Source organism: Lygodium microphyllum, chromosome 23, assembly GCF_053477565.2.
Source record: "Lygodium microphyllum isolate KBCC chromosome 23, Lygodium_microphyllum_v1.1.10, whole genome shotgun sequence".
Taxonomy (NCBI): Eukaryota; Viridiplantae; Streptophyta; class Polypodiopsida; order Schizaeales; family Lygodiaceae; genus Lygodium; species Lygodium microphyllum.
The window spans coordinates 73,225,981-73,251,731 of record NC_141157.1 but is presented as its reverse complement, the minus strand read 5'-3'; the positions used below and the strand labels follow the sequence as shown (position 1 = coordinate 73,251,731).

General features: G+C 39.3%; 1 protein-coding gene across 1 annotated transcript in view; it reads right to left on the bottom strand.

Moving 5' to 3' along the window:
- The window catches only part of LOC148016332 (putative chromatin-remodeling complex ATPase chain), a 31,224-nt gene extending 5,799 nt beyond the window's left edge, over positions 1-25,425 (bottom strand). Inside the window, exons 1-14 of the mRNA XM_087663618.1 lie at positions 25,121-25,425; positions 24,713-24,951; positions 24,472-24,603; positions 24,262-24,371; positions 13,991-14,112; positions 3,470-3,567; positions 3,207-3,386; positions 1,637-1,858; positions 1,408-1,542; positions 1,044-1,326; positions 889-962; positions 575-795; positions 366-453; positions 192-285 (exon numbers count right to left, since the gene is read on the bottom strand). Of these exons, the coding sequence (XP_087519744.1) occupies positions 192-285; positions 366-453; positions 575-795; positions 889-962; positions 1,044-1,326; positions 1,408-1,542; positions 1,637-1,858; positions 3,207-3,386; positions 3,470-3,567; positions 13,991-14,112; positions 24,262-24,371; positions 24,472-24,603; positions 24,713-24,949 (1,996 nt within the window). The 5' untranslated portion in view covers positions 24,950-24,951; positions 25,121-25,425. The remainder of the gene's footprint in view (positions 1-191; positions 286-365; positions 454-574; positions 796-888; positions 963-1,043; positions 1,327-1,407; positions 1,543-1,636; positions 1,859-3,206; positions 3,387-3,469; positions 3,568-13,990; positions 14,113-24,261; positions 24,372-24,471; positions 24,604-24,712; positions 24,952-25,120) is intronic.
- Between the last annotated feature and the right edge of the window lie 326 nt (positions 25,426-25,751).

Genomic DNA, 25,751 nt, shown 5'->3' with positions numbered 1-25,751 from the left:
AATGAAACATGAGTCACTCCCTTTGAACATGCACAAATTTCACATGTACACTCCCAAATACTCTCAAGTGAAATTTGTTTCTAGCATAAACAGCTTCCCCGATGTTCCCTCCAAAGTCCCTCCCCTCCACATTACAGGCATGTAAACATCAGTCTGCATATCTTGAAATTCACTGGAAAAAGAAAGCTTACCTTTCTGTTCAGCAAGTCGGCCTTGCTGGATTACAAGTGCATCTAATGCAAGTTTCTTGTAAGCACGTTCAATCACTTTTTCTTCAATAGTTAGCTGTCAACCAATCTCTTCATTAGACATGTATATCAAACTTAATTGAGAGATGAGCCCAGCCCTTTGACCTTAAGATATACCTCAGTACAAAACCGAAATACTTGAACCTCTTTCTTCTGTCCAATACGGTGAGCTCGGTCCTGAGCTTGTAAATCAACCTGTGGATTCCTGAACGGACCAACTCTCAGGGTTTATGGTTTTCTATTGAACATATGAGTTTCCTATGACCAAATGAGACATCTACAATTTGAAGCTATGTACTTATAACATGTATGATTGGTGAACTCACCAATCACTGTCATAAAGAATGACAATATCAGCCGTTGCCAGATTAATTCCCAACCCTCCAGCCCTTGTAGATAGTAAGAAAATGAACTTGTCACTGCCTGGTTGATTGAAAGAATCAATAGCACTTTCCCGGTCTTCCCCACTTGTGTCTCCATCAATACGACAGTACTGATAGTCTCTGAAAACACAATAATCTTCCAGAATATCCAGCAGTCGTGTCATCTAGTTCCAAACCAAACATGAATTAATAACCCCAAACAAAAGTCAGAAGTAGAGTGAACTGTACGTGATATAGGAGGGCCAAGAACTAAGTACCTGCGAGAAAATAAGTACACGTGAATCACGTTCTTTTAACTTTGGCAAGAGTTTGTCAAGGAGAACCATCTTGCCTGCAATCAAACAAACATACTTAGTTTTGAAGAGCATCATCTGAAAGTTGGCAATGTAGACCAAGAGACACTGTATAAGACCTGCATTTTGGATCAGATGTTCCCCTGTTGTATAAGGAGGACCCGGTTCAGCACCTTGAAAAAGGTAGGGATGGTTACAACACTTGCGTAGCTGCATAGCTATGTTCAGTAGCCTTTTCCTCTCACCACCAGTATTGATTGCATCCAAATCTTTCTGAAGCAATGCCCTATAGTATTGTTTTTGCATTTGGGACATTCCCACTTTCAGGATGGTTTCTTTCTTGGGAGGCAAACCCCTTTCAACATCAGACTTTAGCCTTCGGAGGAGAAAAGGGCGCAGGACCTGAAAAGGAGTTTAAAAAAGGTAAACAGCATAACTAATTTCTGGTTCTTTTAGGTGACGTGCAGCTAGTTATAGCCTCACCTTATGTAGCTGTTGTACAACTTCTTGTTGATCGTTTTCACCTGATATTTGAAACCATTCGTCAAAAGTTTCTGCAGAGCTAAATATTTCTGGGAGCAAAAAATTCAGGAGCGCCCACAATTCATGCAGATTGTTCTGAAAAATCATGTGAAAATTTAGAAAAAGTGCTGCAATAAGAGGGAGACAGACCATAGAGACAAAAAGAGATGTTGGATTGTCAAAAGAAAACCTGTAGTGGGGTTCCAGTGATGAGCATGCGATAATTTGTGGAAAATAGCCGCATGGTTTTAGAAAGTAAAGAATTTTCATTTTTTATACGATGTGCCTCGTCTATTATGATATAGCGCCAGCTGAATCTCTTCAAAGCAGTCTTCTCCTTAATTGCCATTTCATAACTTGTAACGCATACATCAAACTTTCCAGGTACTAAAAGGTTCTCTTTTTGATAATTCTGCATTGGCATGAGATGAAATATAACAGTCACAAAGATCTTGCAGACAGCATAGCATAAAAAATGGCACACTATATTACTTACCTGAACTGACTATTGACCAAGTTTCTTATGTAGCTTTCTCTTTCATTTACTAAACCCTATCTAAAATATTTTCCATAGTACAAAAGAAAAGGCCAAAAAGTTGCAAAGGCATGGCAATAAACTAAAAGGAGACACAATGAAAAGAGAATAGAATGGCATTTTATTACTTTCACGATTTCCCTCTTCACAAGCATTCTCACCATACAGAGCAGCAATGTAGAAATGCCCAAAAATTTCATAGTCACTACACCAAGAGACTTTTTACAAAAAGCAGTCAGTCTGTAATCTGGACCAATAATCTATGACAATGTTATTGCTTGATTTTTCCTAACAATGTTTGTAGCAATCTTTGCTACACATTTGTTTGGTGTATACCCCCACGGTTGAGAAAAGGCCAAAAAGTTGCAAGGCGTGGCAATAAACTAAAAGGAGACACAATGAAAAGAGAATAGAATGGCATTTTATTACTTTCACAATTTCCCTCTTGACAAGCATTCTCACCATACAGAGCAGCAATGTAGGCATGCCCAAAAATTTAATAGTCACTACACCAAGAGACTTTTTACAAAAAGCAGTAAGTGTGTAATCTGGACCAATAATCTATGACAATGTTATTGCTTGATTTTTCCTAACAATGTTTGTAGCAATCTTTGCTACACATTTGTTTGGGGTATACTGGGCCCCAGGGTTAGTCTATGCCATTAGAACTGGGTCACATAATACTACATTAAGCTTCAGATATCTTTAAACAAAATATAACAAAGACTAACTCTGCACATTGCAGGAGCCACATATGATAATGCATTTGAAACACAGTTCTAAAGCAAGTGTAAATTTCTTCACTGTTAGGCTAATTATTAATGTAGAGTTCCTATATATAATGGAGCTAATTAGTAAACATACGTAGCCTGTGGACTGTGGCAACCACCCCAGCCAGTCTATAACAGGTGCATTGCATTCAAAGAAAGAAAGAGGAGAGGGAAAGAATGGAGCGAGGAAGGAGAGATAGTGTTCCATACATGGGGCTGAGGGTGCTTTAACTTCAAAAATGAGATCTAGGTCTTCAAAACCTGTTGGAGAGCAACTTCAATTTGGAAGAATAAGACATGTACATATCAGACACGGGTAAAGTGTTTGCTCCCAAGTACAACACCACACAAAGAAGTTTTATCCCGGAATCAATATTCAGGACTTGCACAAGAACACCAGATTGATGCAGAAAACAGTCCTCTAGAGAAGCTCAACTTCCTCAAAAGAAACATACCCGTTCTTGTTGGTTTCCATGAAATTTAACAGCCCTTAAGACGGGGCAGAATCTGCGAATTTCATTCATCCAATTGCTTAGTGTGGACTTTGGAGTCACCACCATGTGTGGTCCAGTGATGCCACGAAATTCTCTAAGGTAGCCAAGTAATGAGATGGTTTGCAATGTCTTGCCAAGCCCCTACCATATTCAGTCCAGATTTTAGCCTGTGCTGAAAAGAACAAGTAGAAACTAGGAACACCATCTAAACAACAAGACTGTACCATTTCATCAGCAAGAATGCCATTTATGCCATTCTCATAAAGCTTAATCATCCAGTTCAATCCTGCAAGTTGATAGTCCCGCATCTTTCCTTGAATGCCTGAAAGAATAAGAAGCTACTGATATATCCTATAGCTACTTGCATCAACTACTTCAATGGAAGAACAAGAACTCCTCTATCAAATATTACAAACCAACCAAAAACTGGGCTGTGCAATGGTAGATATGGTGGTTGAAAACTATGGATATAAAAAGAATAATCTGCTGAATTAATTGACACAGAATTAGCTTCGAATCTATTTATAGATTACAAAATGCTGCTTGCTCTTAAATCAGTTAACACTTCAAATAACATTGAAAAATATGCAGTAAAGACTGAGCTTTAAGAGCTGGAAGTTACAATAGCACTCTGATGTAGAGATTAGAGTGTCCATGCATCTAACTTACTGCATACAAATGTTATGTATGGTGCACGCATATACATTTACCACACATCTCATACATGCATACATGTGTACCCTTACAGCCCTCCAAAGGATTATGGCATCAAGATGAAGAGACATGCCAAAAAGGCTGCCTAAGGAATTGATTCACCACATTCCCAAAAGCAGTGAAGATAAATTTGAGACCACTCAGTGGAGCCTGATACCTTTGCTGGGGATTGTGAAGAAGATTATCTCCTCTCATAACTTCTAATCAAACTTGTTCGCTACTCAACACTAAAAGGAAAAGAAATGGAAAATGGATAAGCATTAAGATGGGAAAGATGCATCCCTGAATGGACAAGAGAGAATGGCTTCCTCTCAAGATTCTAACTAAAATGTTGAGCAACTCTTTAACAAAACCCTCAACAACGATGAAAAAAACAGATAATAACAAGCTAATGAAGATGATACTCCTCTAGCTAACATTGCCTTGAACAAAATCCCAACTCAAAGTTTCATATCCTTGAATAGAATCAAATACAAGTCTAGATGACTAAGAATGTTCAATTCAACATCTGAGATTCTGCACAACCCCTAGTCTCTAGATGACATCTATCATGAACAATCAGCCCAAAATGGCTGAAACTAGAAAAGCAAAGCCCCTTCATAAACAAATGAAGCTTGGGTACCTGTAGACACTTGGGCCTAAGAAGTTGAGTTTGAGTGCACAGTATAGAAGCGATGAAAAGAACACAAAAAGAAGAAAATGTGGAAGATAATAAAGGAAACAAAACTCAAATCTAACTGAAACAAACAAGAAAGAATGCTAATACAACAGCCCTTGCAAGTGTTCCTCGGCATGTCAGTAAGGACACTGAACTCCACAGAGCAAGAGGTGGAGACTTCTGGCTGGATAGAGAGGAGAGAGAAACAATGGTGGCTGGAGATGACTGCAACAGACAAATGTCAAGGGGAAGAGGCTGAATGCAACATCTAGAGGAGTAGAAATATGAGCTATAAATAGCTGACAATGATAGCATTTCACAAGCAAGAGTGAACATAGAGAAAGACAGAGATAAATAAGGCTGCTAACATGAGGTGCTAATTTTAAAGTCATACTTTTTGGCATTAAGCTATCCCAAGATGTGCTTTTCAAGAATTGGCTGAATATCACGGAGAAATTTGATTTTGTTGAAAAACAACAACAAATGCATCAGTGAGCGGATGCTCTGCAAAAATGCAAGCAAACCAAATCAATCACAACGCAACTTATACGCATCATTCCACTTAAATTTCTTCCCCTACTTGTCACCAAAACCTAATCTTGCACTTGTATGGAAAGGTTCAAGCAATGTCCACAACTCAAAAACCGCACACAAACAAAAGTGTCAAGCATGTCTCATATGGATGATATGCATGAATGCACTGTGAAAATCCTGAAATTTCTTTTGAATATTACAGCCATCTCATGGCTCAACTCATATCTCTTCATATCTTGTGATACGGCCAATACCTAATCATACTATACTTGAAGCCAATCACTAAAACCAACCATCTAGGAGTGTCTGATCAGATTATACCTAATCACAAAGCCCAAGCATCGGTTGTTTCTAAGCTTGGAAATGGGAGAACAACATTTCCAAACGCTTGAGCACCAAAAACAAGGACAATGGAAGAATAGATAGAAAATGGATAAGAAATTATAACAAAATGGTGTTTCTTGTTATAGAGATGTATCCTATAAGAGGTGACTTTTTTCTTAAGGTTTAGGCTAAAACCATGGAGAAGATGCTAGGGAGGTTGTAGAGATGAGGTGGGCTTGGATGAAGAAGAAAGCCTTCTCAAGAATGATGCAAGTAATCGATCAGTGTTTTTTTGTTATTTCTATCATATTTGAGTCATTATATCAGCTCTCTCAAGATGCAAGTACAAAAGGATAGGTGGCCTTCCATGATGATGTACGTTCTACTTTCAAATTATCCATAGAACATCTCAATTACAAAATACGACCCTCTATCAATGATATTTCTCCACTTCTCAACCTTTTACTTGGGAGCAATACATTTGACTTTTGCATGCTTTTATTTTAGTTGGCTCCATACATTAGAAACTTCTCTTTCCACATCATGATTTAGAAAACTACTTTTGAGTCTTATTGATCTCTTAATTGAATCTTGCTTCCTTTGCCCTCAAGCAATGTTGATTTGAGTGCATTCTACAAAAGTGGAAGTTTTATTGTAAGATTTCTTTTGTAGAAATAATGATGCATGAAATTATGATAAAGATTCATAGGTTGAATATTTCCTAGCAATTCCCCAGGCATAAGCATTTCCAATTTCCAATATAAATCCATTGCCATTGCAACAAGGTCCATATTTTCCACTTCCAAATCCATTTCCATTTCATGTGACTATGTATTGTAGTCAAGGCCAATCATCCTCTCAAATGCATGTACTCCAAGCCAATTAAAAGCAGCCTATAGATCTTATCTATAGGGCAATGACATAAACTTACAACATATACACTATTCAATTCAACAAAGAAAATAAATGACACAAAGGACCTAAGAGCTAGAGCACTCTTGCACAATAAATGACACCAGATTGGCACTCAAGCCGAGCACCTATTACGATATTTCTTTAATATCAAAGATTAGCCTTTACACAAACCACTTGTGACCCACCTGTGTGATCATTGTGGCTGTCACAGATCAACACTCTTTTTGTTGATGATTCCTCACTAATTTGTTGTAAAACAAAGCTCACACAACCTTAAGAGAGAGAAAGGAGAAAAAAACATTGACTCCCAATTGTTCAACATTGTTGGGTATTTCACTCACGCCTCACTTACACCTACGCTCACATAGGAATGTCGGTGATCAATAGGACACTGGGACACTTTTTACTCTCGGTAGGAGAGGTTTTTTCCCCCATACTTATGGTATTATTTCGTATGTGCTTATGACACACACTTACAGGCACTTACCATGTTCAGATGTGAACACCCCCTACAACCCTAAGGTTTAAGGGTTATACCTTGTACTTACAGCTCACTCTTTCAATCTATTGCATTGGGTGTTGTGCTTCACTCTCACACTATCTACTAAGTTTATGTGCTGATCTTCGATCCTACCTTCTTCTCACATTTGGTATCAGAGCAACATTGGCTTTGCTCAGCTCAGCTCTGTTCGGCTCACCGCCACTCAGTCTTTGGGAGCTTCTGGCTTAGTCCAACTCTGCACCCTGTCGCCGTTGGCCCCCCCCATCAATTCAGCACAACCTACAGCAACTTGACCAGTGCCCCACCAGTCTTCAACTGCCTGTGTCTGTGGCAAACAAAGCCCCTAAGCCGCCCATTTGCCATCTGCCACGCCAGTTCAGTTTGCCCCGCCACTCGTCAAACGTACGTCAATCACTACACTTGTCCATAGTCGATAGCTCTGCCCATCAATAGTAGCCAACGACGCCTGCCTGCAGTCGCTAAGCCCGTCAACAGTCGCCAGCTTAGCCTACAGCACCCCCTGTACCTGTCTGTACCCTCTTGACGCTTCTTGTTTGCTTGTCGACAATGCCCTTGCCCTGCGCTGTTTCGACCCTACGTCCACAGCTCTAACGCCCATCAGCTCACCTACGACATCCAACCCCACTGTCCTCACGTCAATCACGTCACCCCCTTACACCCACTTGTCATCAACAACAACCTGCCATCACATAGGTTATTTTTTTAATTATCATTTTATTCCAAAACAAATTTCCGAAAGAGGGGGTTCCTACGCAACAAGCATAGCATACAAGATGTGTCTGGGACACATTGAATGCAAATTTTTTGATCGCATTCATCAAAAATTTTGGGGCTTTTATGTTTTTTGAGAACATTAGCATATGTATTGCAATTACAGTCATTGATAGACTGTTTTGAACAAATCTGGGGCAAGAAATTTTGGGGATTTTGCTGATACAATGTCTGAACATTGATTGCACCTTGAATTGCGTGCATTAAAGACAATTTTAACAGAGTGCACCTCTGTATACTAATTGCAAAAAGTTATTTCCTGCAATTTCTGAAAATTTTCAGATTTCCAATGTGGTCCTGCTTCAACATTGCTCTTTTGCCTTTTTCTTGTCATTGATAATCGTGGCAAATCAAGGAGATGTCTTTACCTATATACCAAGGAGGACAGATTGGATGAAAATGACTATTCACTTTGGTTCTTCATGATGAAGAATGTACTTGTGGCCAAAAATCTTTGGGATTATGTCAATGGAGAAGAAGCTAGACCTAGAGTTGTGGCTCCAGTTACTCCTCCTCCAAGAGAACGTGCACAAAGGGCACCTTAGCCTGCTCCACTTCAGCTAATTCCCCAAAGAACAGCAGCTCAAAAAGCATGGGATACACGAGATGCTCAAGCTTTGTTGCTAATTGCACATTCGTTCAGTAGCTTCTTCACAAGAAGCTTGGCTAACTTTGGAGCAAATGTTTGCAAGCAAGAATGAGACTCGTATCTCTTTCTTAAAGAAAGAGCTAGAGACATTGAAAATGGATGAAGGTGATTCTATTCAGGATCACTTGAATAAAATTCAGGACTTGTGTGAGCAACTCATGAATGTTAATGAGTACTATTCGGATGCACAGATGATATCTACCACTTTGAAATGGATGAAGGTGATTCTATTCAGGATCACTTGAATAAAATTCAGGACTTGTGTGAGCAACTCATGAATGTTAATGAGTACTATTCGGATGCACAGATGATATCTACCACTTTGAACTCATTACCTCCTTCGTACTTGGCTTTTCATGCGGCCTTAAACCTCACCATGAGGATTGCCGCACAACCAATCACTTTTCTTCAGCTAGTGAGTTTGCTTCTAGAGGAGAAGCAAACAAAAAGAAATAGTGATGTGAATGCTATAGCCTCTGAGCAAGCTTTTATGGCTAGACAGAAGGCAAAGGCAGTCAAGTGAAGAATGCTCCACAGAGTTCTGGGACTTCTGGCACATCACAGGCAAATAAAAAACAAGGCAACACGCAAGCCAAAAAGGGCAAATACCATTATTGCAAGAAGCCAGAGGCCACTACGTTACTGAGTGCAAATAGCGCATTGCCAAGGAAAAGGAGGAGTCATGAATGTCTGTTTCTGATGCTCCTTTCACTGCTACTGAGTTCACGTCCTTTATTGCAAACAGAGACTATTGCTTTTACACATGCAACTATGACACTTCTTGGACTGATCGAGCATTTAGCTCTACTGAGGATGCAGACACTTGGTTTTGACAGTGTTGCTTCGAGGCATATTACATCTCACAAAGATTTATTTACTTCTGTTGGTGCAGCTCCAATTGGCAAGTTTGTACAGTGTACCAACAATGCATCATATCGTGTTAGAGGTATTAGGGAGATTGTGCTCACAGCCATTGATGGCTCTATTCTCCCCCTACAGGATGCTTTATTTGTGCCAAGCATAAAGAAGAATTTGCTCTCTATTTCTTCTTTGGCACGTTGTGGATTGCAGGTCACCTTTGATGATGACAAATGCATGGTGAGAGACAAAGAACACATGACTTTGGTCTTGACAGGCACTTTATGTCATGGGTTATATGAGTTGGATGCTTTTTCAGTTGATCAGTCAGTGTACTTGGCATCTACTCTTACCCCTACTATGATACAGGCAGAGTTATGGCATGCTAGGATGGAGCATATGGATGCTCTTGCAACGTACGCAGATGCTAGATGAATTACCTCTACTGAAGAGACCTCTTAAGCACTTATGCGAAGGATGTATTTTGGAAAAAATGCATCGTTTTTTGTTTCTCCGTGATGTTGCTTTTAGAGCAACAGCCAAATTGCAGGTGCATTCAGATGTATGTGGGCCTATGCAGACAAAGTCATTGGGAGGATGTTACTATTTTGTGACTTTTATTGATGACTTTACTTGATTTTGTTGAGTCTACTCTTTGGTCAAAAAGTCAAAAGTGTATGATGCATTTTTGGCTTTTATTGCACTTGTTGAAAACCAGTCTGGTTGTAAAATTAAAACTCTCCATTCGAACGGAGGGGGAAAATACATGTCCTCTATGCTGAATTCTTTTTTGAAGCAAAAGGGCATTGTCCATCACTACACTACTACTTATACTCCAAAACAAAATGGGTTTGCAGAGAGGAAGAATCGATCACTCATGGAGATGGCCAAATGTATGTTGAAGGCAAAGATCTTGCCTCAGTTTTTGGATGGAAGCCGTCATGTATGCTTGCCATGTTTTGAACAAATGCTCCACCAAAGCTTTGAAGAAAATTACACCTTTTAAGGCTTGGAACAACCGAAAACCTTCTGTTGGACACTTTTGTACCTTTGGGTGCCTTGCATATGCACACATTCCAAAGGTACTCAGAAAAAAGTTGAATAACAAGACTGTTAAATGCATTTTTGTGGGATATAGCACTGAGAGCAAAGGCTACAAACTCTATGATCCTGTTTCTAAAAAGGTGTTTGTTAATAGGGATATACTATTTGATGAAAAATCAGAATTGTCCCTAGCTGGTTTAGACACATATCAGGCTGCCTGTGATGTATTTGAAGGGCTTCAACAAGTTAACTCAATGTTCAATCAATTGCTCCTTTGGAAAATGTAGAAAATCAGCCATTGGCTGATCTGAATATTCAGCAAAGTGCTGAAACTGAAATTCACCAAGAGCTTAAGCACAGTCATGAGGCAAGACAAATGCCTAGATGGTATTTACAGACTATGAAAGATAGTCATCTAGATGCACCCATGGCTGGTCGTACTAGAAGGCAAGCTCGTATGCATGATACTGCACATACCATGGAGTTTGTTATGGCAGCAAGTACCCTTGATAATGAGGAGCTTGAATGTTTTGAGGATGCACAATAGAGTGTGCATTGGCTGGTAGCAATGCAAGCTGAATTCGATTCTATCACTAAGAATCAAACATGGGATTTGGTGTCTTTGCCATTTGAGAAGAAAGCCATTGAAACAAAATGGGTCTATAAGCTAAAACGGAATGCAAATGGATCCATTGTCAATCACAAGGCAAGGCTTGTAGCTAAAGACTATACAAAGAAGAAAGGCATTGACTATGAGGAGACATCTGCTCCTACTTCTCGCATGACGACCATCCGGTCTATAGTTGCTTTGGCTACTCATTATGGATGGACTGTGCATCAGTTGGATATTGAAACTGCATTTTTAAATGGGAAACTTCATGAGGAAGTATATGTACAATAACCCATTGGTTTCGCAATTGAGGGCTTGGAACACTCAGTTTGCAAGCTAAAAAAAGCTTTATATGGTTTGAAACAAGCTCCAAGAGCTTGGTATGCAAAGATAGATGCTTTCTTGCTTAGCCAAGGGTTCATAAACAGCTCATCTGAGTCTATCCTTTACATATGCAAAGAGGGGGGATCCATGCTCATCATTTGTATTTAGGTTGATGATCTCTTGCTTACACGGACACATGCTAATCAGATTTCAGCATTAATTTGCAGCAAACTTTTGACATGTTAAACTTGGGGTCTTTGCATTATTACTTGGGCATTCAATTCATACATGATGCTAGAGATATTGGGTTATCACAGTCAAGATACATTGGCCAACTTCTTGAGAAGTTTGGCTTGCAGGATTGCAAGCCAATCTGTACACCAATGGAGCCTGGAATGAAGCTGTCATTACATGATGATAGTGATTTGTTTGACATACACACATATGCTCCAGCAGTTGGATGTCTTATTTACTTATGCAACACTAAGCCAGACATACAGTTTGCAGTTTCAACCCTGAGCAAATATATGCATCAACCACGCATGTCACATTGGCAAGCTCTTAAGCGTACCTACCACCAGTAATGTGACAAACATCTTCACCAAAGCTCTTCCTCGTGAAAAATTTGAAGCATTTCGCAATGCTTTGAATTTGATCTCCTTTGGTGGCGGATGATCCTAGTACTCTTGATCACTCTTCACTCCAGGGGGATTTGTTGGGTATTTCACTCACGCCTCACTTATGCCTACGCTCACATAGGAGTGTCAATGATTAGTAGGACATTGGGGCACTTTTTACTCTTGATAGGAGAGGTTTTTTCCCCCAAACTTATGGTATTATTTCGTATGTGCTTATTATGACACACACTTACGAGCACTTACCGTGTTCGAGTGTGAACATCCCCTACAACCCTAAGATTTAAGGATTATACCTTGTACTTTCAACTCACACTCTTTCAATCTATTGCATTGGGTGTCGTGCTTCACTCTCACACTGTCTACTGAGTTTCTGTGCTAAGCTTCAATCTTGCCTTCTTTTCACAAACACCTCAAGATGAATACAAAGCACTCCTCTTGAAAGTTAGTGCAAAATATCAACTATCATACGTTTTCTTTTGTTGCTACACCTCTCCAAACTTGGGCTGCTCCAAAAATATGAGAGAAAGAGAGCCCCAAATAACCAACATCAAGTTTCCGAATGAATAACCAAGTACTCATTAATCAAATCACATTTTTTATTAAAATTTTATTAATGAATTGATCATTAATCATAAGTGAGTTGCTCACTGAATGAAACTTTAACTCAAGGCTTGCTTAATAACTCAAGTGACTTGAGAAGTTGCTCACCAAGTAAAACTTTCAATGTAACTCAATTCTAAGGTGCAAACTTTTAATTTAATGAATGTTTTACGTTGCACCTTGTACTTTTTGCCTTGCTCTTGTACAACTAGCCTACGCTCTTGTCCACTACATGCCCAATATCAAATCCTTCACTGCCTATGCACTGGTTAAGATGCCAAGAGCTAAGGGTATTAAAATTAAAGTTCATTTTAATTAAAAATCTTCATGAAGTTTAATTAAATCATTAAGTTCATTTCTCATTCTAGTGAGACCAATAACCCTTGAGTCTTTTTCCCCCATGCCAATGCTGACAAGTACGAAATACGAGTTTGGAAGTTATAAGAGTGGTCTTGACTAGCCTGCTACACTCTTGAAAAGACTACAACATGGGCTCGTATTGAGGCCAGATCACAAGCAGTTAATGTTGGGCCCTAGCTTCACCAACAAACTGATAAGTGAGCTGATAAGGAAGTTATTACCTGGATAGGTTGCTCTTCAAACTTTTAACCTATCCCTAGAACTACCGATAATGCATTGCTGAACCTGCCTGGTCAGACCAGTCTACATGGCCTAGCCCTTGACATTTCAGTATATTGTAGAACATTTGCATTTGGCATGTGACTAGCAGGTGCTGAACTTCTAAAATCTTCTCAAGCAACAAAAGCAGATTGCATTATTCAAGTGGTTTGAGAACTAGGCATGACATGTAGAAGAGAAGAAGCATTCAAATGCTTTCTCGTGATGATTCATTTCCTGCTCAAACTTTGGCTGGCAAAAAATCACTCATGATCCTTGTATGTGACAAGGCAAACCAATCTCATCAAGGTCTCACTGGTCACTAACCAAAGTAATACAGTGCTCTTTGTCAATTCTCTCAGACTATTGCAATAATGTACAGCTTTTGCACTTTTATGAGTTGTTAAGGTGCATCAGAAACTATGCTTGTCTATAAGGCAAAGGCATCCAAACTGAATCCAATTCAAATTCACAAGAATGAGATTACTAAGGAATATGAACTGTGCCTGTCTATTAGGCAAGGGCATCCAAACCAAGTACAATAAAAACTCACTAGAATGAGATCAACAACGAACATGAAAGATATGATTGTGCACAATACTAACTTGATGCAACACAATGAAGATTAGCACAGAGAAAACTATGTTTGTCAATAGGGAAGGGCATCCCAACTCCATAATTAAAGTGCATCAGAAGCTACTTTCATCAATTAGGCAAGATATTCCAAACTTGGAATACCAATTTCAATCCACAAGAACCAGGTCACTAGATTGTAGAAAAGACAACTTCATGCCCCATAGTGAAAGTTAGCTCCAACGAAATCAATATAAGTCCCATATTCATCTACAAGAATAGCAGCAGATACAGTAAGGAGTGCCACCATTATTAAGTTGATAAGGACTTAAACTGCTAACTAGAACTGTATGAAATTGATGTCAAAATACTGATCAAGAATTGATACATACACGATGGCTGCACCAAAAGTCTTGTCCCGCCTCCTCCTGTGTTGCTGCCAAGCGCATCTTCTTCTTCTTTCAAATACTCCTCATCTTCTTCCTCTTCTGTCAGCTTTGAGCTGTGCCTTCCCCTGGATTAAAAGAAGAAAACCATAAACATATTTTCACAACAGCTCTTTCTCCTCCTCCTAAACCATTGCATGAACCATATTTTCAATTTCATTCAAATATTGTATGTCAAAAAAGGAGTTAAATGAAATCGCAGGGAACTGCTTTGTGGCATGCATACACTACTGGGTTTACACTAGCTTCTTTACCAAAAGTATTCCTTAGCAGGTAGAAGCTCCTTTTATTTCAAAACTATCTTGGACCAAAGGCAGAACATTCTGCAAGCAAGACTCAGCAATCGACTCTATAACTTTATCTATAGTTTTGTAACAAGCACTGTTGGGAGATTGAAACACTTACAATACTTCTATAATACACATGTTAACCTTCAAGAAATCTTACCTATACTGACTAAAAAGTGGCAGCTCACCTGGTCAGAGTAAAACATGTTAGACAATGACTCAAAAGATCATGTATTAAACTATTGGCATTTATCTGTGCAGTGCCCTACATGCTTTTTCTAGGTCACTTACAATAGGCTGATCAACTCCAAAAATTTCTCAGAACTAGTCATAAGGCTGAACCTGGAATGTGGGTGGCCTAGGGTTTAGCAATGACAGTGGTGTTACAGCAAGATGCTTATGGGCTAGCAATGTCTATCACCTTTAGCAAAGGATAGCTCTACATAGGATGAGAAAGAGATCTAGACATGTCATTGCTAAAAGGTCCTGTTAGTCTTTTGCTGATTCTAGAAGGCTGTCACATGCAGAGTGAAGCAAAATATCCAATTATACGAGTTGACTCAAGCCTCCTTCAAAGTTGACAGCTTACATCTTGTTATGATCAGTTAGAATTCACTGGAAAAACAAAGCCATTTGGATGCAGATAGGATGAAGCATTTGTATTATGTTGTTTTTTACAGCCATTCATCCAAAAGGTGCAGAACCCCTCAATACCAAAACTCTAACAGGCACTCCCTTTAAATTGCAGGTCATGTGAGCACTGCTTTAAGGAAAGACTATGCACAAAAAGTGTTGGGAAAAGCTGGATCAGCTGCCTCACTAAAAAGACAGCCATCTACAGCTCTCTTCTTCATCAAGAAATTTGTCTTCAGCCAGGCAAAATCATTTGCTCCCACCACTATCACCAAAAAGATTTTTGTGCTATCTTTAATTCATAGGTCAAAGCTTCAACAACTTTTGACGTCCTAAGGAATTGGTATTATCCTATCCCTACCTGCAGACAGCACCTTAAATAAGCTTCTACACCAACTTAGATTGAAAGGCACCAAAGGTGGCTCAAAGTGGGTGGCAAAGCCATAAGATCAATGAAATGCTTCCTAGGCATAATAACATGGAACAGGTTCTAGGAATGGGAACCAAGATGGGGATGAGGACAAGATTTGCCATTTTTTATCACCATGAGGGGGCTCTAACATGGGGACGGAATTGGAATGGTACAAGGATTGGATGGGACTGGAACAGGACGCTAGAAAATGGCCATCCCATGTTACTATGCTCCTAGGATCCAACCCACACAGAAAAAACAACACAACTATTCTAATCACACTCAATGTGACACAAATGAGCCACGTGCTCCAAGGCTTGGACCAATGCCACAAGCATCTACTTATTTCCACCTGGATCAAAAGGTATTTGACCATCTTGTTCAAAAGAAAATCCTTCCAAAGGATCATAAAACTGACCTTGGCCATTGTCATCTTCAAAGTCCTCATTTTCAGCATGAACCATCACAAGTGGAACTCCAAGGATGAACACTAACCCCCTTATCAATGATTACCATTTTCAACAATATTCTCAAGGATGAAGTCAAGGAGACGACTTTTGAATTGATGTACCCACTCCCATTTTGCTTCCACTTCCAAGCAATGTTTCCCTAGACAAAATACTCAAGATAAAGAGTCTACCAAAACCAATTCAAGGGGAGACTCAAGTGGAATGTATCTGAGTGGTATCTTCCTATCACGATCTTTTTTTTCTTTGTCCTAGGCATTCTTTCAAATGACTTACATGGAGCACAAAATGAACCAAGATGTCTACACGTAAATCCAACTAATGAGATACGTTACTCATCTCAGTAATTTAAAATGATCGACAATACCTCCAAAATAATTTGTAATATTTGTCAATGCTCATCATAACGTCTTTTAATCCCTCAAGGTATACCCACATGCCTTCATACAACTCTCAAGGGATACAATGCTAGTTGGTATAAAACACAACACAAACCTAGGTTGTTTTAATGCTTCCCTTGCACTCGTTAAAACATCTCTAGCAAGAGGTCAACTATGGACTGCATGGATCGTATTTTTACTCTCTACTTATCTATTACATCCATGTCACAAATCTATCTTTACAAACCATAGCTGCCCAAAGTTTCAAAAATGGAAGGTCTCAAAATTGTTTCATACATAGGAAACAATTCATATAAATTGGAAACAAGTATACAAAATGTAAAAAATATATAAGATTTTAGAGGCAAGTAAAGTGATAGTCTTCAACTAACAATTTTGGACTTACAAAACACATTTTAACCAAGTAAGATTAATGGCTAGTCATGATTAAGATTCATGAACCATAATACTAACTCTATTTAAATTTTATATTTAAAAAGTTTGGATTTTCAAGATGAATAAAAACGGGTTTTGCAAGAACAAAAGATTTTGAAACATTTTGTATAGTTATATGAAATGTGTTTCAATGCTACTATTGTACCAACATGTCGACCATTGTTTCAACAAGATCCTTACTTACAAGTTATTGGTCTTTAGAGATTAGCAACCCAACTTGAGCCTTTGAACAATATCTTGGCTATGGGTTAAGCAATTATTTACTCACTTCTGAGCAAATGGTATGCAAAGAGATGCAAACTCCCAAGATAGGAGTAGTGCAACAATTTCTTAGTCAATACTAAAAACTAGAGTTATCAAGGGCATCTCCACATGTGAGTTAAACCAAAATATGAGATAGTTCTAGATTTGTTGACTACATGCAACACTTTTGGGTATGGGTACTTAGCCATTGCCTACACACAATCATAAATCCCATCATGCAAGGTTGGGAAACAAACTAATGGCTCAATTCCCACATTTTTTCACTAATGGCTCAATTTCCAAATTTTCTCTCATCATCATCTCTTCTAAACCTAATTCCTAAACCAAACAAGCAAACCTAGGCACATCCACCATTTTCCCTAGGATTGAAACTAGCCTTCAAAACCCAAAGGACAAGAAAACACATTTTAAAACACACTTAATTCAACATTTTAGTAAATTCAGCAAGAAAAAACCACAACACAACTAGAGCTCTTAAACCATATATGACACTTGATGAACCCAAATGTTGGCACTCCTTTTAACATTCATTTAGATTATCAATGTATGCTAGGAAACTAGTTATTAGAACTTGTATATCAACAATTTCTTATGGCACAATTGATCCACGAGTGCGCAATGACCTTATCAACTTCAATATTGACCTTCAATCAACTATAAAGTGCTCAAAAATTTGTACGTACACTTCAATCTACCCAACCCTAAAAAGGACCCAATTTCACACAGCCTTTACCTTGACAATTATCCTACATAGTTTTTGAAACGTCCCCTAAGGACCCAACATGCACCCAAGACACAACACAAGCCATATCCACAAATAAAAGAGATTGGACATCAGACTCACTGTCAAAAGATAACATACCAATGAGACAATAGGGTTTGCGGGCAGGAACACAGAGTGAACTTGATAAACACTTAGAAAAGGAGAAAAGAGAAGAAACTCTAATGAATGGAATGATGAAGATCTAAATCATGGAGTGATACAAGGAAACAAGGGTGCCGTAGCACAAGAAAGATGATGAAGACAGCCACGAACCACGAATCGCAATGTCCTCCTGAAGGGGTGCTAGGGTAGTGGAGAGGCTGGAGAGAGGAGGTGACGGACTGAATGAATCAACCATTTTTAACGAGTGACAGAGGCAACCTACGTCTCCGAGGAAGGGCGTCAATTGTCTAGGGTGGCACCACACTGTGGGTGCCCAGTTCCTTTTTGGGGTTGTCCACTGTGAAACCCTAAACACAAAACACGAAACCCTAAACGCAAAATGCAAAACTACAGGTAAAGGGTTTCTCAACACCCCTCTCAAGTCCAAAAAGAGAAACAAGAGAAGAGTGAGGTGAAGATGAAATGCTACATGCTGAAGAATGCTCATGCAACAGGTGCCACTTGAACAGTGTCCCTCGTGGGAAAATTGTTCACTTGCCCAAGTGCCCTAGTACAAAGATGATGAAATCGTCCAATGCATAGGAGGAATGTCAAACTTTGTGTGGTGCTGAGAACCATAAGGATATGCCCGTACTCAATCTCAAAAGTAGGCTCCATGTTGACCAAGGAACAAAGAAGATCCACCTTGGAAGCTAAGAATACCACTTGAAAGGAGACCTTTGAAGATAGTTAGGAGACTAAATGAGCTATAGAACCCGAAACTCAACCTCAAGAGAGAAGCCACTAGATCTGTGATTCCATGCTGGAAGGAATACGAAGGCCTATCCACCAAGTCGCTACTAAAGACCCAAGGGCCTCGATTTAGGTAGATCCTGGGTATGAGTAGAGAAAATGACTGCTCAAAGGAGAGCCACTCCTTGAAAGTCAAAGGTGGTGGTGTGTGAAGAACTTCATGGCACATAGGATCCCTTTTTGAGGAGTCCCCCTTTGAAGCTGAAGATTCAAGAATAGCTGGAAGCTCCCTCAAAGGGTGAAGAGAATCCCCCTTTGAATCCCAGTTTGAGAGAGAAAGAGAATCCAACCACTCATGGCTCACAAACTACAAAGCATTTGACAACGAAGAAAGTGCTGCCAGTCATGCCAAAGGTATTTGGGGCTCAAAAGAAGAAGCTGAAAAGCACCCAAAAATGGCCTCTCGAACCTGAGTGGAAGAGGGTGGGAAAGGAGGAGGCTCAAGATGAGCCAAGGGTATGGAAGAGATGTGGGCCGCGAAAGCCACTCTACCCGGAAGTAGGTGGGAAAAACCTCCGCGCAGTGGGGTGGTCTCCATGAGGGCTTATCACCTCATAAGGTCTTAGAGCCTCTGTGTGCTCGACAGGATTTAGTGCGCATCAGTTGCAGCTTATTGCATTGAGCATAAGCCTCCGATAGCCAATGCAAAACGATCTTTGTGGCCCAGAAAGGAGAGGTGGCACAAGAAGTGCCGAGTGGGAGACGCATATACTCCCAGGGATGGGGAGCAAAGGTCGAAGTCAGCATCAGTGGTGTGTTCAATGATGCCACAATAGGAGCACCCAATAGATTGGTCGTCTGTTGATAAAGAAGCCAAGGGTATCAGTGTGTCTTGCTAAAGAAAGAAGAGGTCAATCACGAACCATGAACCATAATGTCTGCCTCAAGGGCTAGGAGGGCAATGAAAGGGCTGGAATTGAGCTGCCAGCTGCAGAAGGGTGCTGCCGGCAGTTAGAGGCTGCAACTAGTAAAAAAACGCACGGTATATCAATATGGTGGAACTGTCGGGTTGTAGAGAATAGCCGCTAGATTGCAGAGAACAACCTCCAACAATCTGGCTGAGAAGCCAACAGCAGAGAATAGCAACCAACAGCAACAACCCTAAACGCAGACTGAAAAATAACAAACGCAAGAGGAAGCAGTGGCCAGTTAGGATGTTGATGCAACGAAAGAAAAAGAGAAGTGGATGCTGAACCCACCACTGGTCTTTGCTGAATCATGGAGTGATACAAGGGAACAAGGGTGCCGTAGCACAAGGAAGATGATAAAGACAGCCATGAACCACAAATTGGGCGTCAAGTCCCCTTTCAGGACTATCCACTGTGAAACCCTAAATGCAAAACGCGAAACCCTAAACGCAAAACTACGGGTGAAGGGTTTCTCAACACTTACCTCCCAACCATAGAGTCAAACAAGCTCAACCCCAAGCCTAGAAGCTAGCAACAGCACTCTCGATCACAACCACATCCCGAGGATTGGCATCCCATACCATTAGCCCACACCATCCCGATGAACAAATACATCAACCAACAAGGCAAGAGCCCAAGCGTAGCGATTGCACAATAAGCCCTTGAGTCCTATAAATAGAATTCCGCTAGCCTAACCCCAAAATGCCCTTAGTGCATTTGCACTTAGTCCTATCATGACCAATGTGACCAATGCTACTAGTACCCATTCGAATGTTTGAGGATATAACAATTCCCATACAATCCAACATTGTTCCTGTCACAAACACAAGAATTTCTAACAATGAAATCGTGAGTTGCTCAAATCATTAATCATAAGTGAGTTGCTCACTAGACCAACATTAAGCATGTAGTCTTCTTTGAAACCTACATGAGCTACTTATTGAGTAAAGCCATTAATAATACTCAATTTTGCGGTGCACACTTTTAAATTCATAAAAATTTCACATTGCACCTTGTTCCATTTACTTAGCTTGTATATGATATAACATGCATGCTTATCCATTGCATGCCCAGTATCAAATCCTTCACTATTGATACAAGTATCATCGTGCTAAGAGCTAAGGCAAACAAGTTTAGGCTTACGAATGAACAATTTCCAAGACATGCATTTCCGTTCCTTCTAAGTCTCGTTGACATGAGCTCAATTATCATCAACTTAAGAGAGGAATTATTTTTTACTCTTACAAGATCACTCAAAGCATGTATATGAGTGCATGCATCACATGCATATTATTACGAACATGTATTTTTTTGACATGATTTAAGTTGTGTATGCAATGTGTATATATAAAGTACAAGTTAAATTTAACACAATGATAGTACAAGATATAACATGGACATTGGAAAACATTGATAAAAGTTATTATAAGTTATGCTAGATAAGTGTTTGTGGATGCTTAGTAATAGTCTTTGACATGAGAACGTGTATTTTTGAAACCTCACTTAATATGTGGATTAATTTTTAATCACATGGTTAAGTAAATGTTGCACATGTGAGGTGTAACTGGCATTAGAGTAAATTTACGAGCCCAAGACTCCAAAAAATCATAGAATGTTAAAGACAAAAGCTGTTATAGGTTATACTACATAAGTACTTGTGGTATCTAGTGCTAATTGTTGGTCTAAGTCATTCATTTGGCCATAAGTGTTAGTTGGTGACACTAAGAAAGTGGCGTTTAATAATACCTAATGCTAATCTAATGATCAAAGATAACGCAAAGATACTTGGGAATGAAAATTTTTTAGTCAATTTAATTATTGGCCAATCAAATTATTTTTCAAAGCACCAAAATAATTGTTAGATTAATTTTCACTATTTAAAAACTGAAAATTAATATTTGATTTTGCATAATGCTGAAAACCATTTGAAAAGGCTACCACTTGTCAAAAATACCCATCAAGCAAAAAACGTCTTTAAAGGCTGAAGAGAGACATTTTTAGTGCATTTAGCCTATAAAAGAGAGGGAAAAGGTATTACTCGTCTGATTTGCAACCATTAGAGGACCTTCTGAGGTAGCCAGGGGTAGAAGAAGAAGACCAATCAACAGTAAGTAACAACAATCAACAGTAAGTAACAACATCAACAAGCTGTTAAGACAAGACAACAACAGTAAATGACTGATTTTCTTCAATTCTTTGCATCTACAAGCTGTTGAGACAGGGCAACAACAGTAAATGACAAATTTTCTTCAATTCTTCACGAGAAGAGTCTGAATTTTCTCGCTCCTTAACATTCTCTCTTATCTCCCAACTTTTCTACAGCCTTGCTCCAAAGATTACAACATTCAAATCACCAGAGACTGAGAAATTTCAAATTTCTCTGCTGTAAACCCTAATTTACAACAAAATTGAGGATTTAACAACAACCTTGAAAACGTACCAGAATTTGAAAGCTTCAAGACTTGGATTTAATAAGGCTAAAGTTGTTTTTAGCCTATTCAAGTGGAGAGACCAACAAATCATTGAATTTGGGGTATTTTCCATCTCTATCAAAGTGGATAAAGACAAATCGATTGCCCAAATCAAGAAGCAAATCTAATTGAATTTGCTTGTCATTTTGAACAAGGGGAGTTGAAATACCAAAAGAGATTGAGAGAATCCCATTGTACATCAACTTCTTTGACACCAATTTTGGGGCCAACAGGGTGTCCAATGTCCAAGATTATATAATAAAGTGTACATTTCAATTTTGTGAATTTGTTAATTGTTGTGAATAGTGCTTAATCAAGTTATTTACCACCCTATCCGAGGAGGAAAACTAGTTACATCTTACTCTAGTTCATTACATGAGTCTTAAGCGGTATCATTTAGACTAGATAAATAAACATTTAATACTTATACTAAGGTTAATAAAAGCTATAACTTTGAAGTTTTAAGGGATTAACACTCTAAATGTGGATTAAAAAGACCAATTAATGGGCAAGGACAAGAAAACTATTAATTTCCAACCAACTATGAAAGGCATATTCCAACCAAGGCAACTGCTATTGTATACATTTTGCGACTTGTCGAATCAACTTGGAGACAGAGCAACAACAAATCGCACGTGCTTGTCAAGACAAGGACAACGAATTCAATCTTCGCCCCAATGAGAGACAGCAATAGAAGAGGAGAGTTCATGAGCTCTACTTTTCAAGCTACTAGCAACATCAAAGTTACTGTCAAAGTTATCATTTAAAAGATAATAAATTCTCTCTCCTCTATTAGATTCTCAATAGTACTCAAAAGATTGGATATGAATAATAATGCATTTACTACCAAAATCCTAATTTTTTGCAAAATTTAAGATTTCACAACTACCTCTCCCGATGCAACTCTAGCCCTATCAAGGGATTTTATTCCTAACATCTAAAGCCCTTATAGCTCAAACCTACACAAGTACTATTCAATTTCTCAACTCTTATACTCTTATTCTCATGAAAGACATTATTAATCTAATCTTGACTCTAGTGCCTAGATAACACCAATAATATACTATGTTTGTTCATCCCATCATCTCAACTTACAATAGTAGATAGATTGTATAATTTATATACTCATTGAGCTAAAAATAAAAAGTGCAATGAAACCAAGTCTAAATAGTAAGCCACCAATCAGAACCATGAGTATAACATTGAAAACATACAAATATACAGTAGTGAAAAATGGAGCAAAAAAATTTATTTATAAATAAATAAGATTAAGTAATGCTACCTAGGCTAACTATTATTTGCATTCTACATGAACCTACAGTCCAAAAAGCTTGTCAATTGGTTATTGACTCTTCTCCACCACTCTTATGATGTTACTACTCTCATCTCACCCAATGTGCCAACCACAAAAGAGTCTTAATTTGCACACCAAGTAATATGATTATCATCAACTACTCCGATATACCATCTTAAACTCTATAGTTCTAACTTTATTAAAAAGTATCTCTTGCCTCTACCAGCTTCACTAAAAAACTTTTACTTCAAAGCTTGAAAGCTTTGAGTCAAGTTTTAGAGAGAAATTTCTCAACTAGTAGTGAGCCAAGACAATAAACTAGTCATACACTATAAAAGACCTCATGAGTCATTAGTTAGCTACTCACAATCATTACATACATATTTATTGACAACCTACTAAGCAAGCTTAAGAATCACATATAGATGCCACTATTATAAGACTCTTTTAGAACCTTTCACATTGGTCAATCCACATGCAAAAAACTTAGTTGCCTAACGTTTTGACCATCAAGAATCCTTCTAAGAAGGGTGAAAATCTTTCTTAACAATTCCAGTACTTGTAATATAGCTTGGAAGATCAAGCATAGTATCCTCAACCATTATAATCCCAAAAAATAGCCTAAAAGGAAAAAACTTCTAACACTCAATAAAGGGACTTGACCGTGAGCTAAGCTTGCCTTTCCTTTTATGTTGAACAATCACCTCCCCATGCGTGTTAAAAATCAGTGATATTGTTAAAATTATTAATAAATATCTCATCATTCTTTGTTCAATAATGCTATTTCCATCATGGCACCTATGCCACCTAGTGAACATGGCTTCAATGTGCACATAATGACACAAAACTAATGTGGGTTTAAAAAATAAGCTGAGTGATAACCACAAATTTTGGTGCCTTGACATCATAAACATAAGAAGATGATGATGCATTGATAGGGTTGGCAGTTAAATAATCATACACCCACCTGCCTTTCTGTCCTTTGGATCCCGAAGCACCTTGTGCACCTTGGGCAAAGTGAGCAAACACCTCAGTCTGCTGTAAAAGGAACTTCATCCGCCCCTTTGCTTTACTGTTCTGTTGAACACAATCACAATTGCTTAGCAACCAAATAGAATCATCATATGCCAAAAAAGCAGGTGCAACCCATAGAAGAAAGCAACGAGTGATTCAGCACCATGTCTGCATCAACTGCAGCATTTTGCTGATGGTAGAACTTCTCCAGCTCCTCCTTTTTCCGTTTCTTCATCTCCCTAAGGCGTTCACGTTCTCTGATTGCTATTGCTTTCTTTGATGGACTGAGAAGAGCCTGCATTGCATCAAATTTGCCACTTTGATGTCTCGCCCAATACCATAGCCAAACTGTGGATAGTTGCCAAATTGCAGCACAGCTACGACAACAATTGGTGAAATAGTACCTCATCATCTGTTTCCATGTCCTCAAGTTCATCCTCTTTGTCATCCTGTGTGTCATCATTACTAGCAGGAGACTCGGCACCGGGTTGCTCATCCTCATCGGCATCTGCTGCTTCTATTGCATCTAGCTCCTCAGCATCTTCCTCCTCCTGCTCTTGCTGGTCTTCGGCACTAGTCTCTTCCTCCTTCGCAGATGTCTCCTCCTCCTCGTAGGATGCAGCTTGCTTGCCTCGCCCCATGGCTGCACTGACACCGCCATTAATCCACTAAATTCAGCAACTTTAAGAGGAAGGGATTACAATATGCGCATGAGCCTAGGGCAAGCAAGAAGAATGCAGGCAACTTCGAGCAGCAAAGCTTTACACACGAGCGAAGAGAAAATGGAGAGCATACACGAAGAGAGCACGTACCTGATCAAATGGATCGCAAGCGAGAAGTTACAAAGACGCGATAAACGCAAGCAGATGATAAAACCGCTCGATTCTCTTCGGGCGAGGAGCTAAACGGGAGGTTAATCGAGCGTCCGAAAGGGGAATACCCTAATCGGAAGGCCGAATCCACAGACAAACAGACAGAGAGAGGCAGAGGGATGGAGAGAGCATTGAAGGGTCTGTGCAACGGGCTATGTCGCGGTAACAGGACACGAAGAGGAATGACGCAGATTTCCCGCCCAATTTTAGTGCCCCCCGGTCCTCTCACTGCCAGCCTCCAGTGCCCAAATGGACAGGCCATATAAAAACCTTTCTGCCTGCCCGAGAGAGACCCATACTAGACAAATTCCCACTACATATTTCCACATTGTGAATTACAACATCTTCACATGTCTCCTCTCACATAGAAATTTGTAAAAAAAAAACTTCTTACAAAAGTTCCATATGGCGCTAAGCCACATTTAAAAAAACTCGTTCTAATAGTGGTAACGTAGTCGAACTAGTAGTAGATCGCTCTAAAATGTCAGAAGATTTGTAAAACTTTTAGTTAAGTTTGTCGCATGGGTGAACCAAGATGGAGGTGGAAGAAGGCCATCTGATCGAGGGGCGC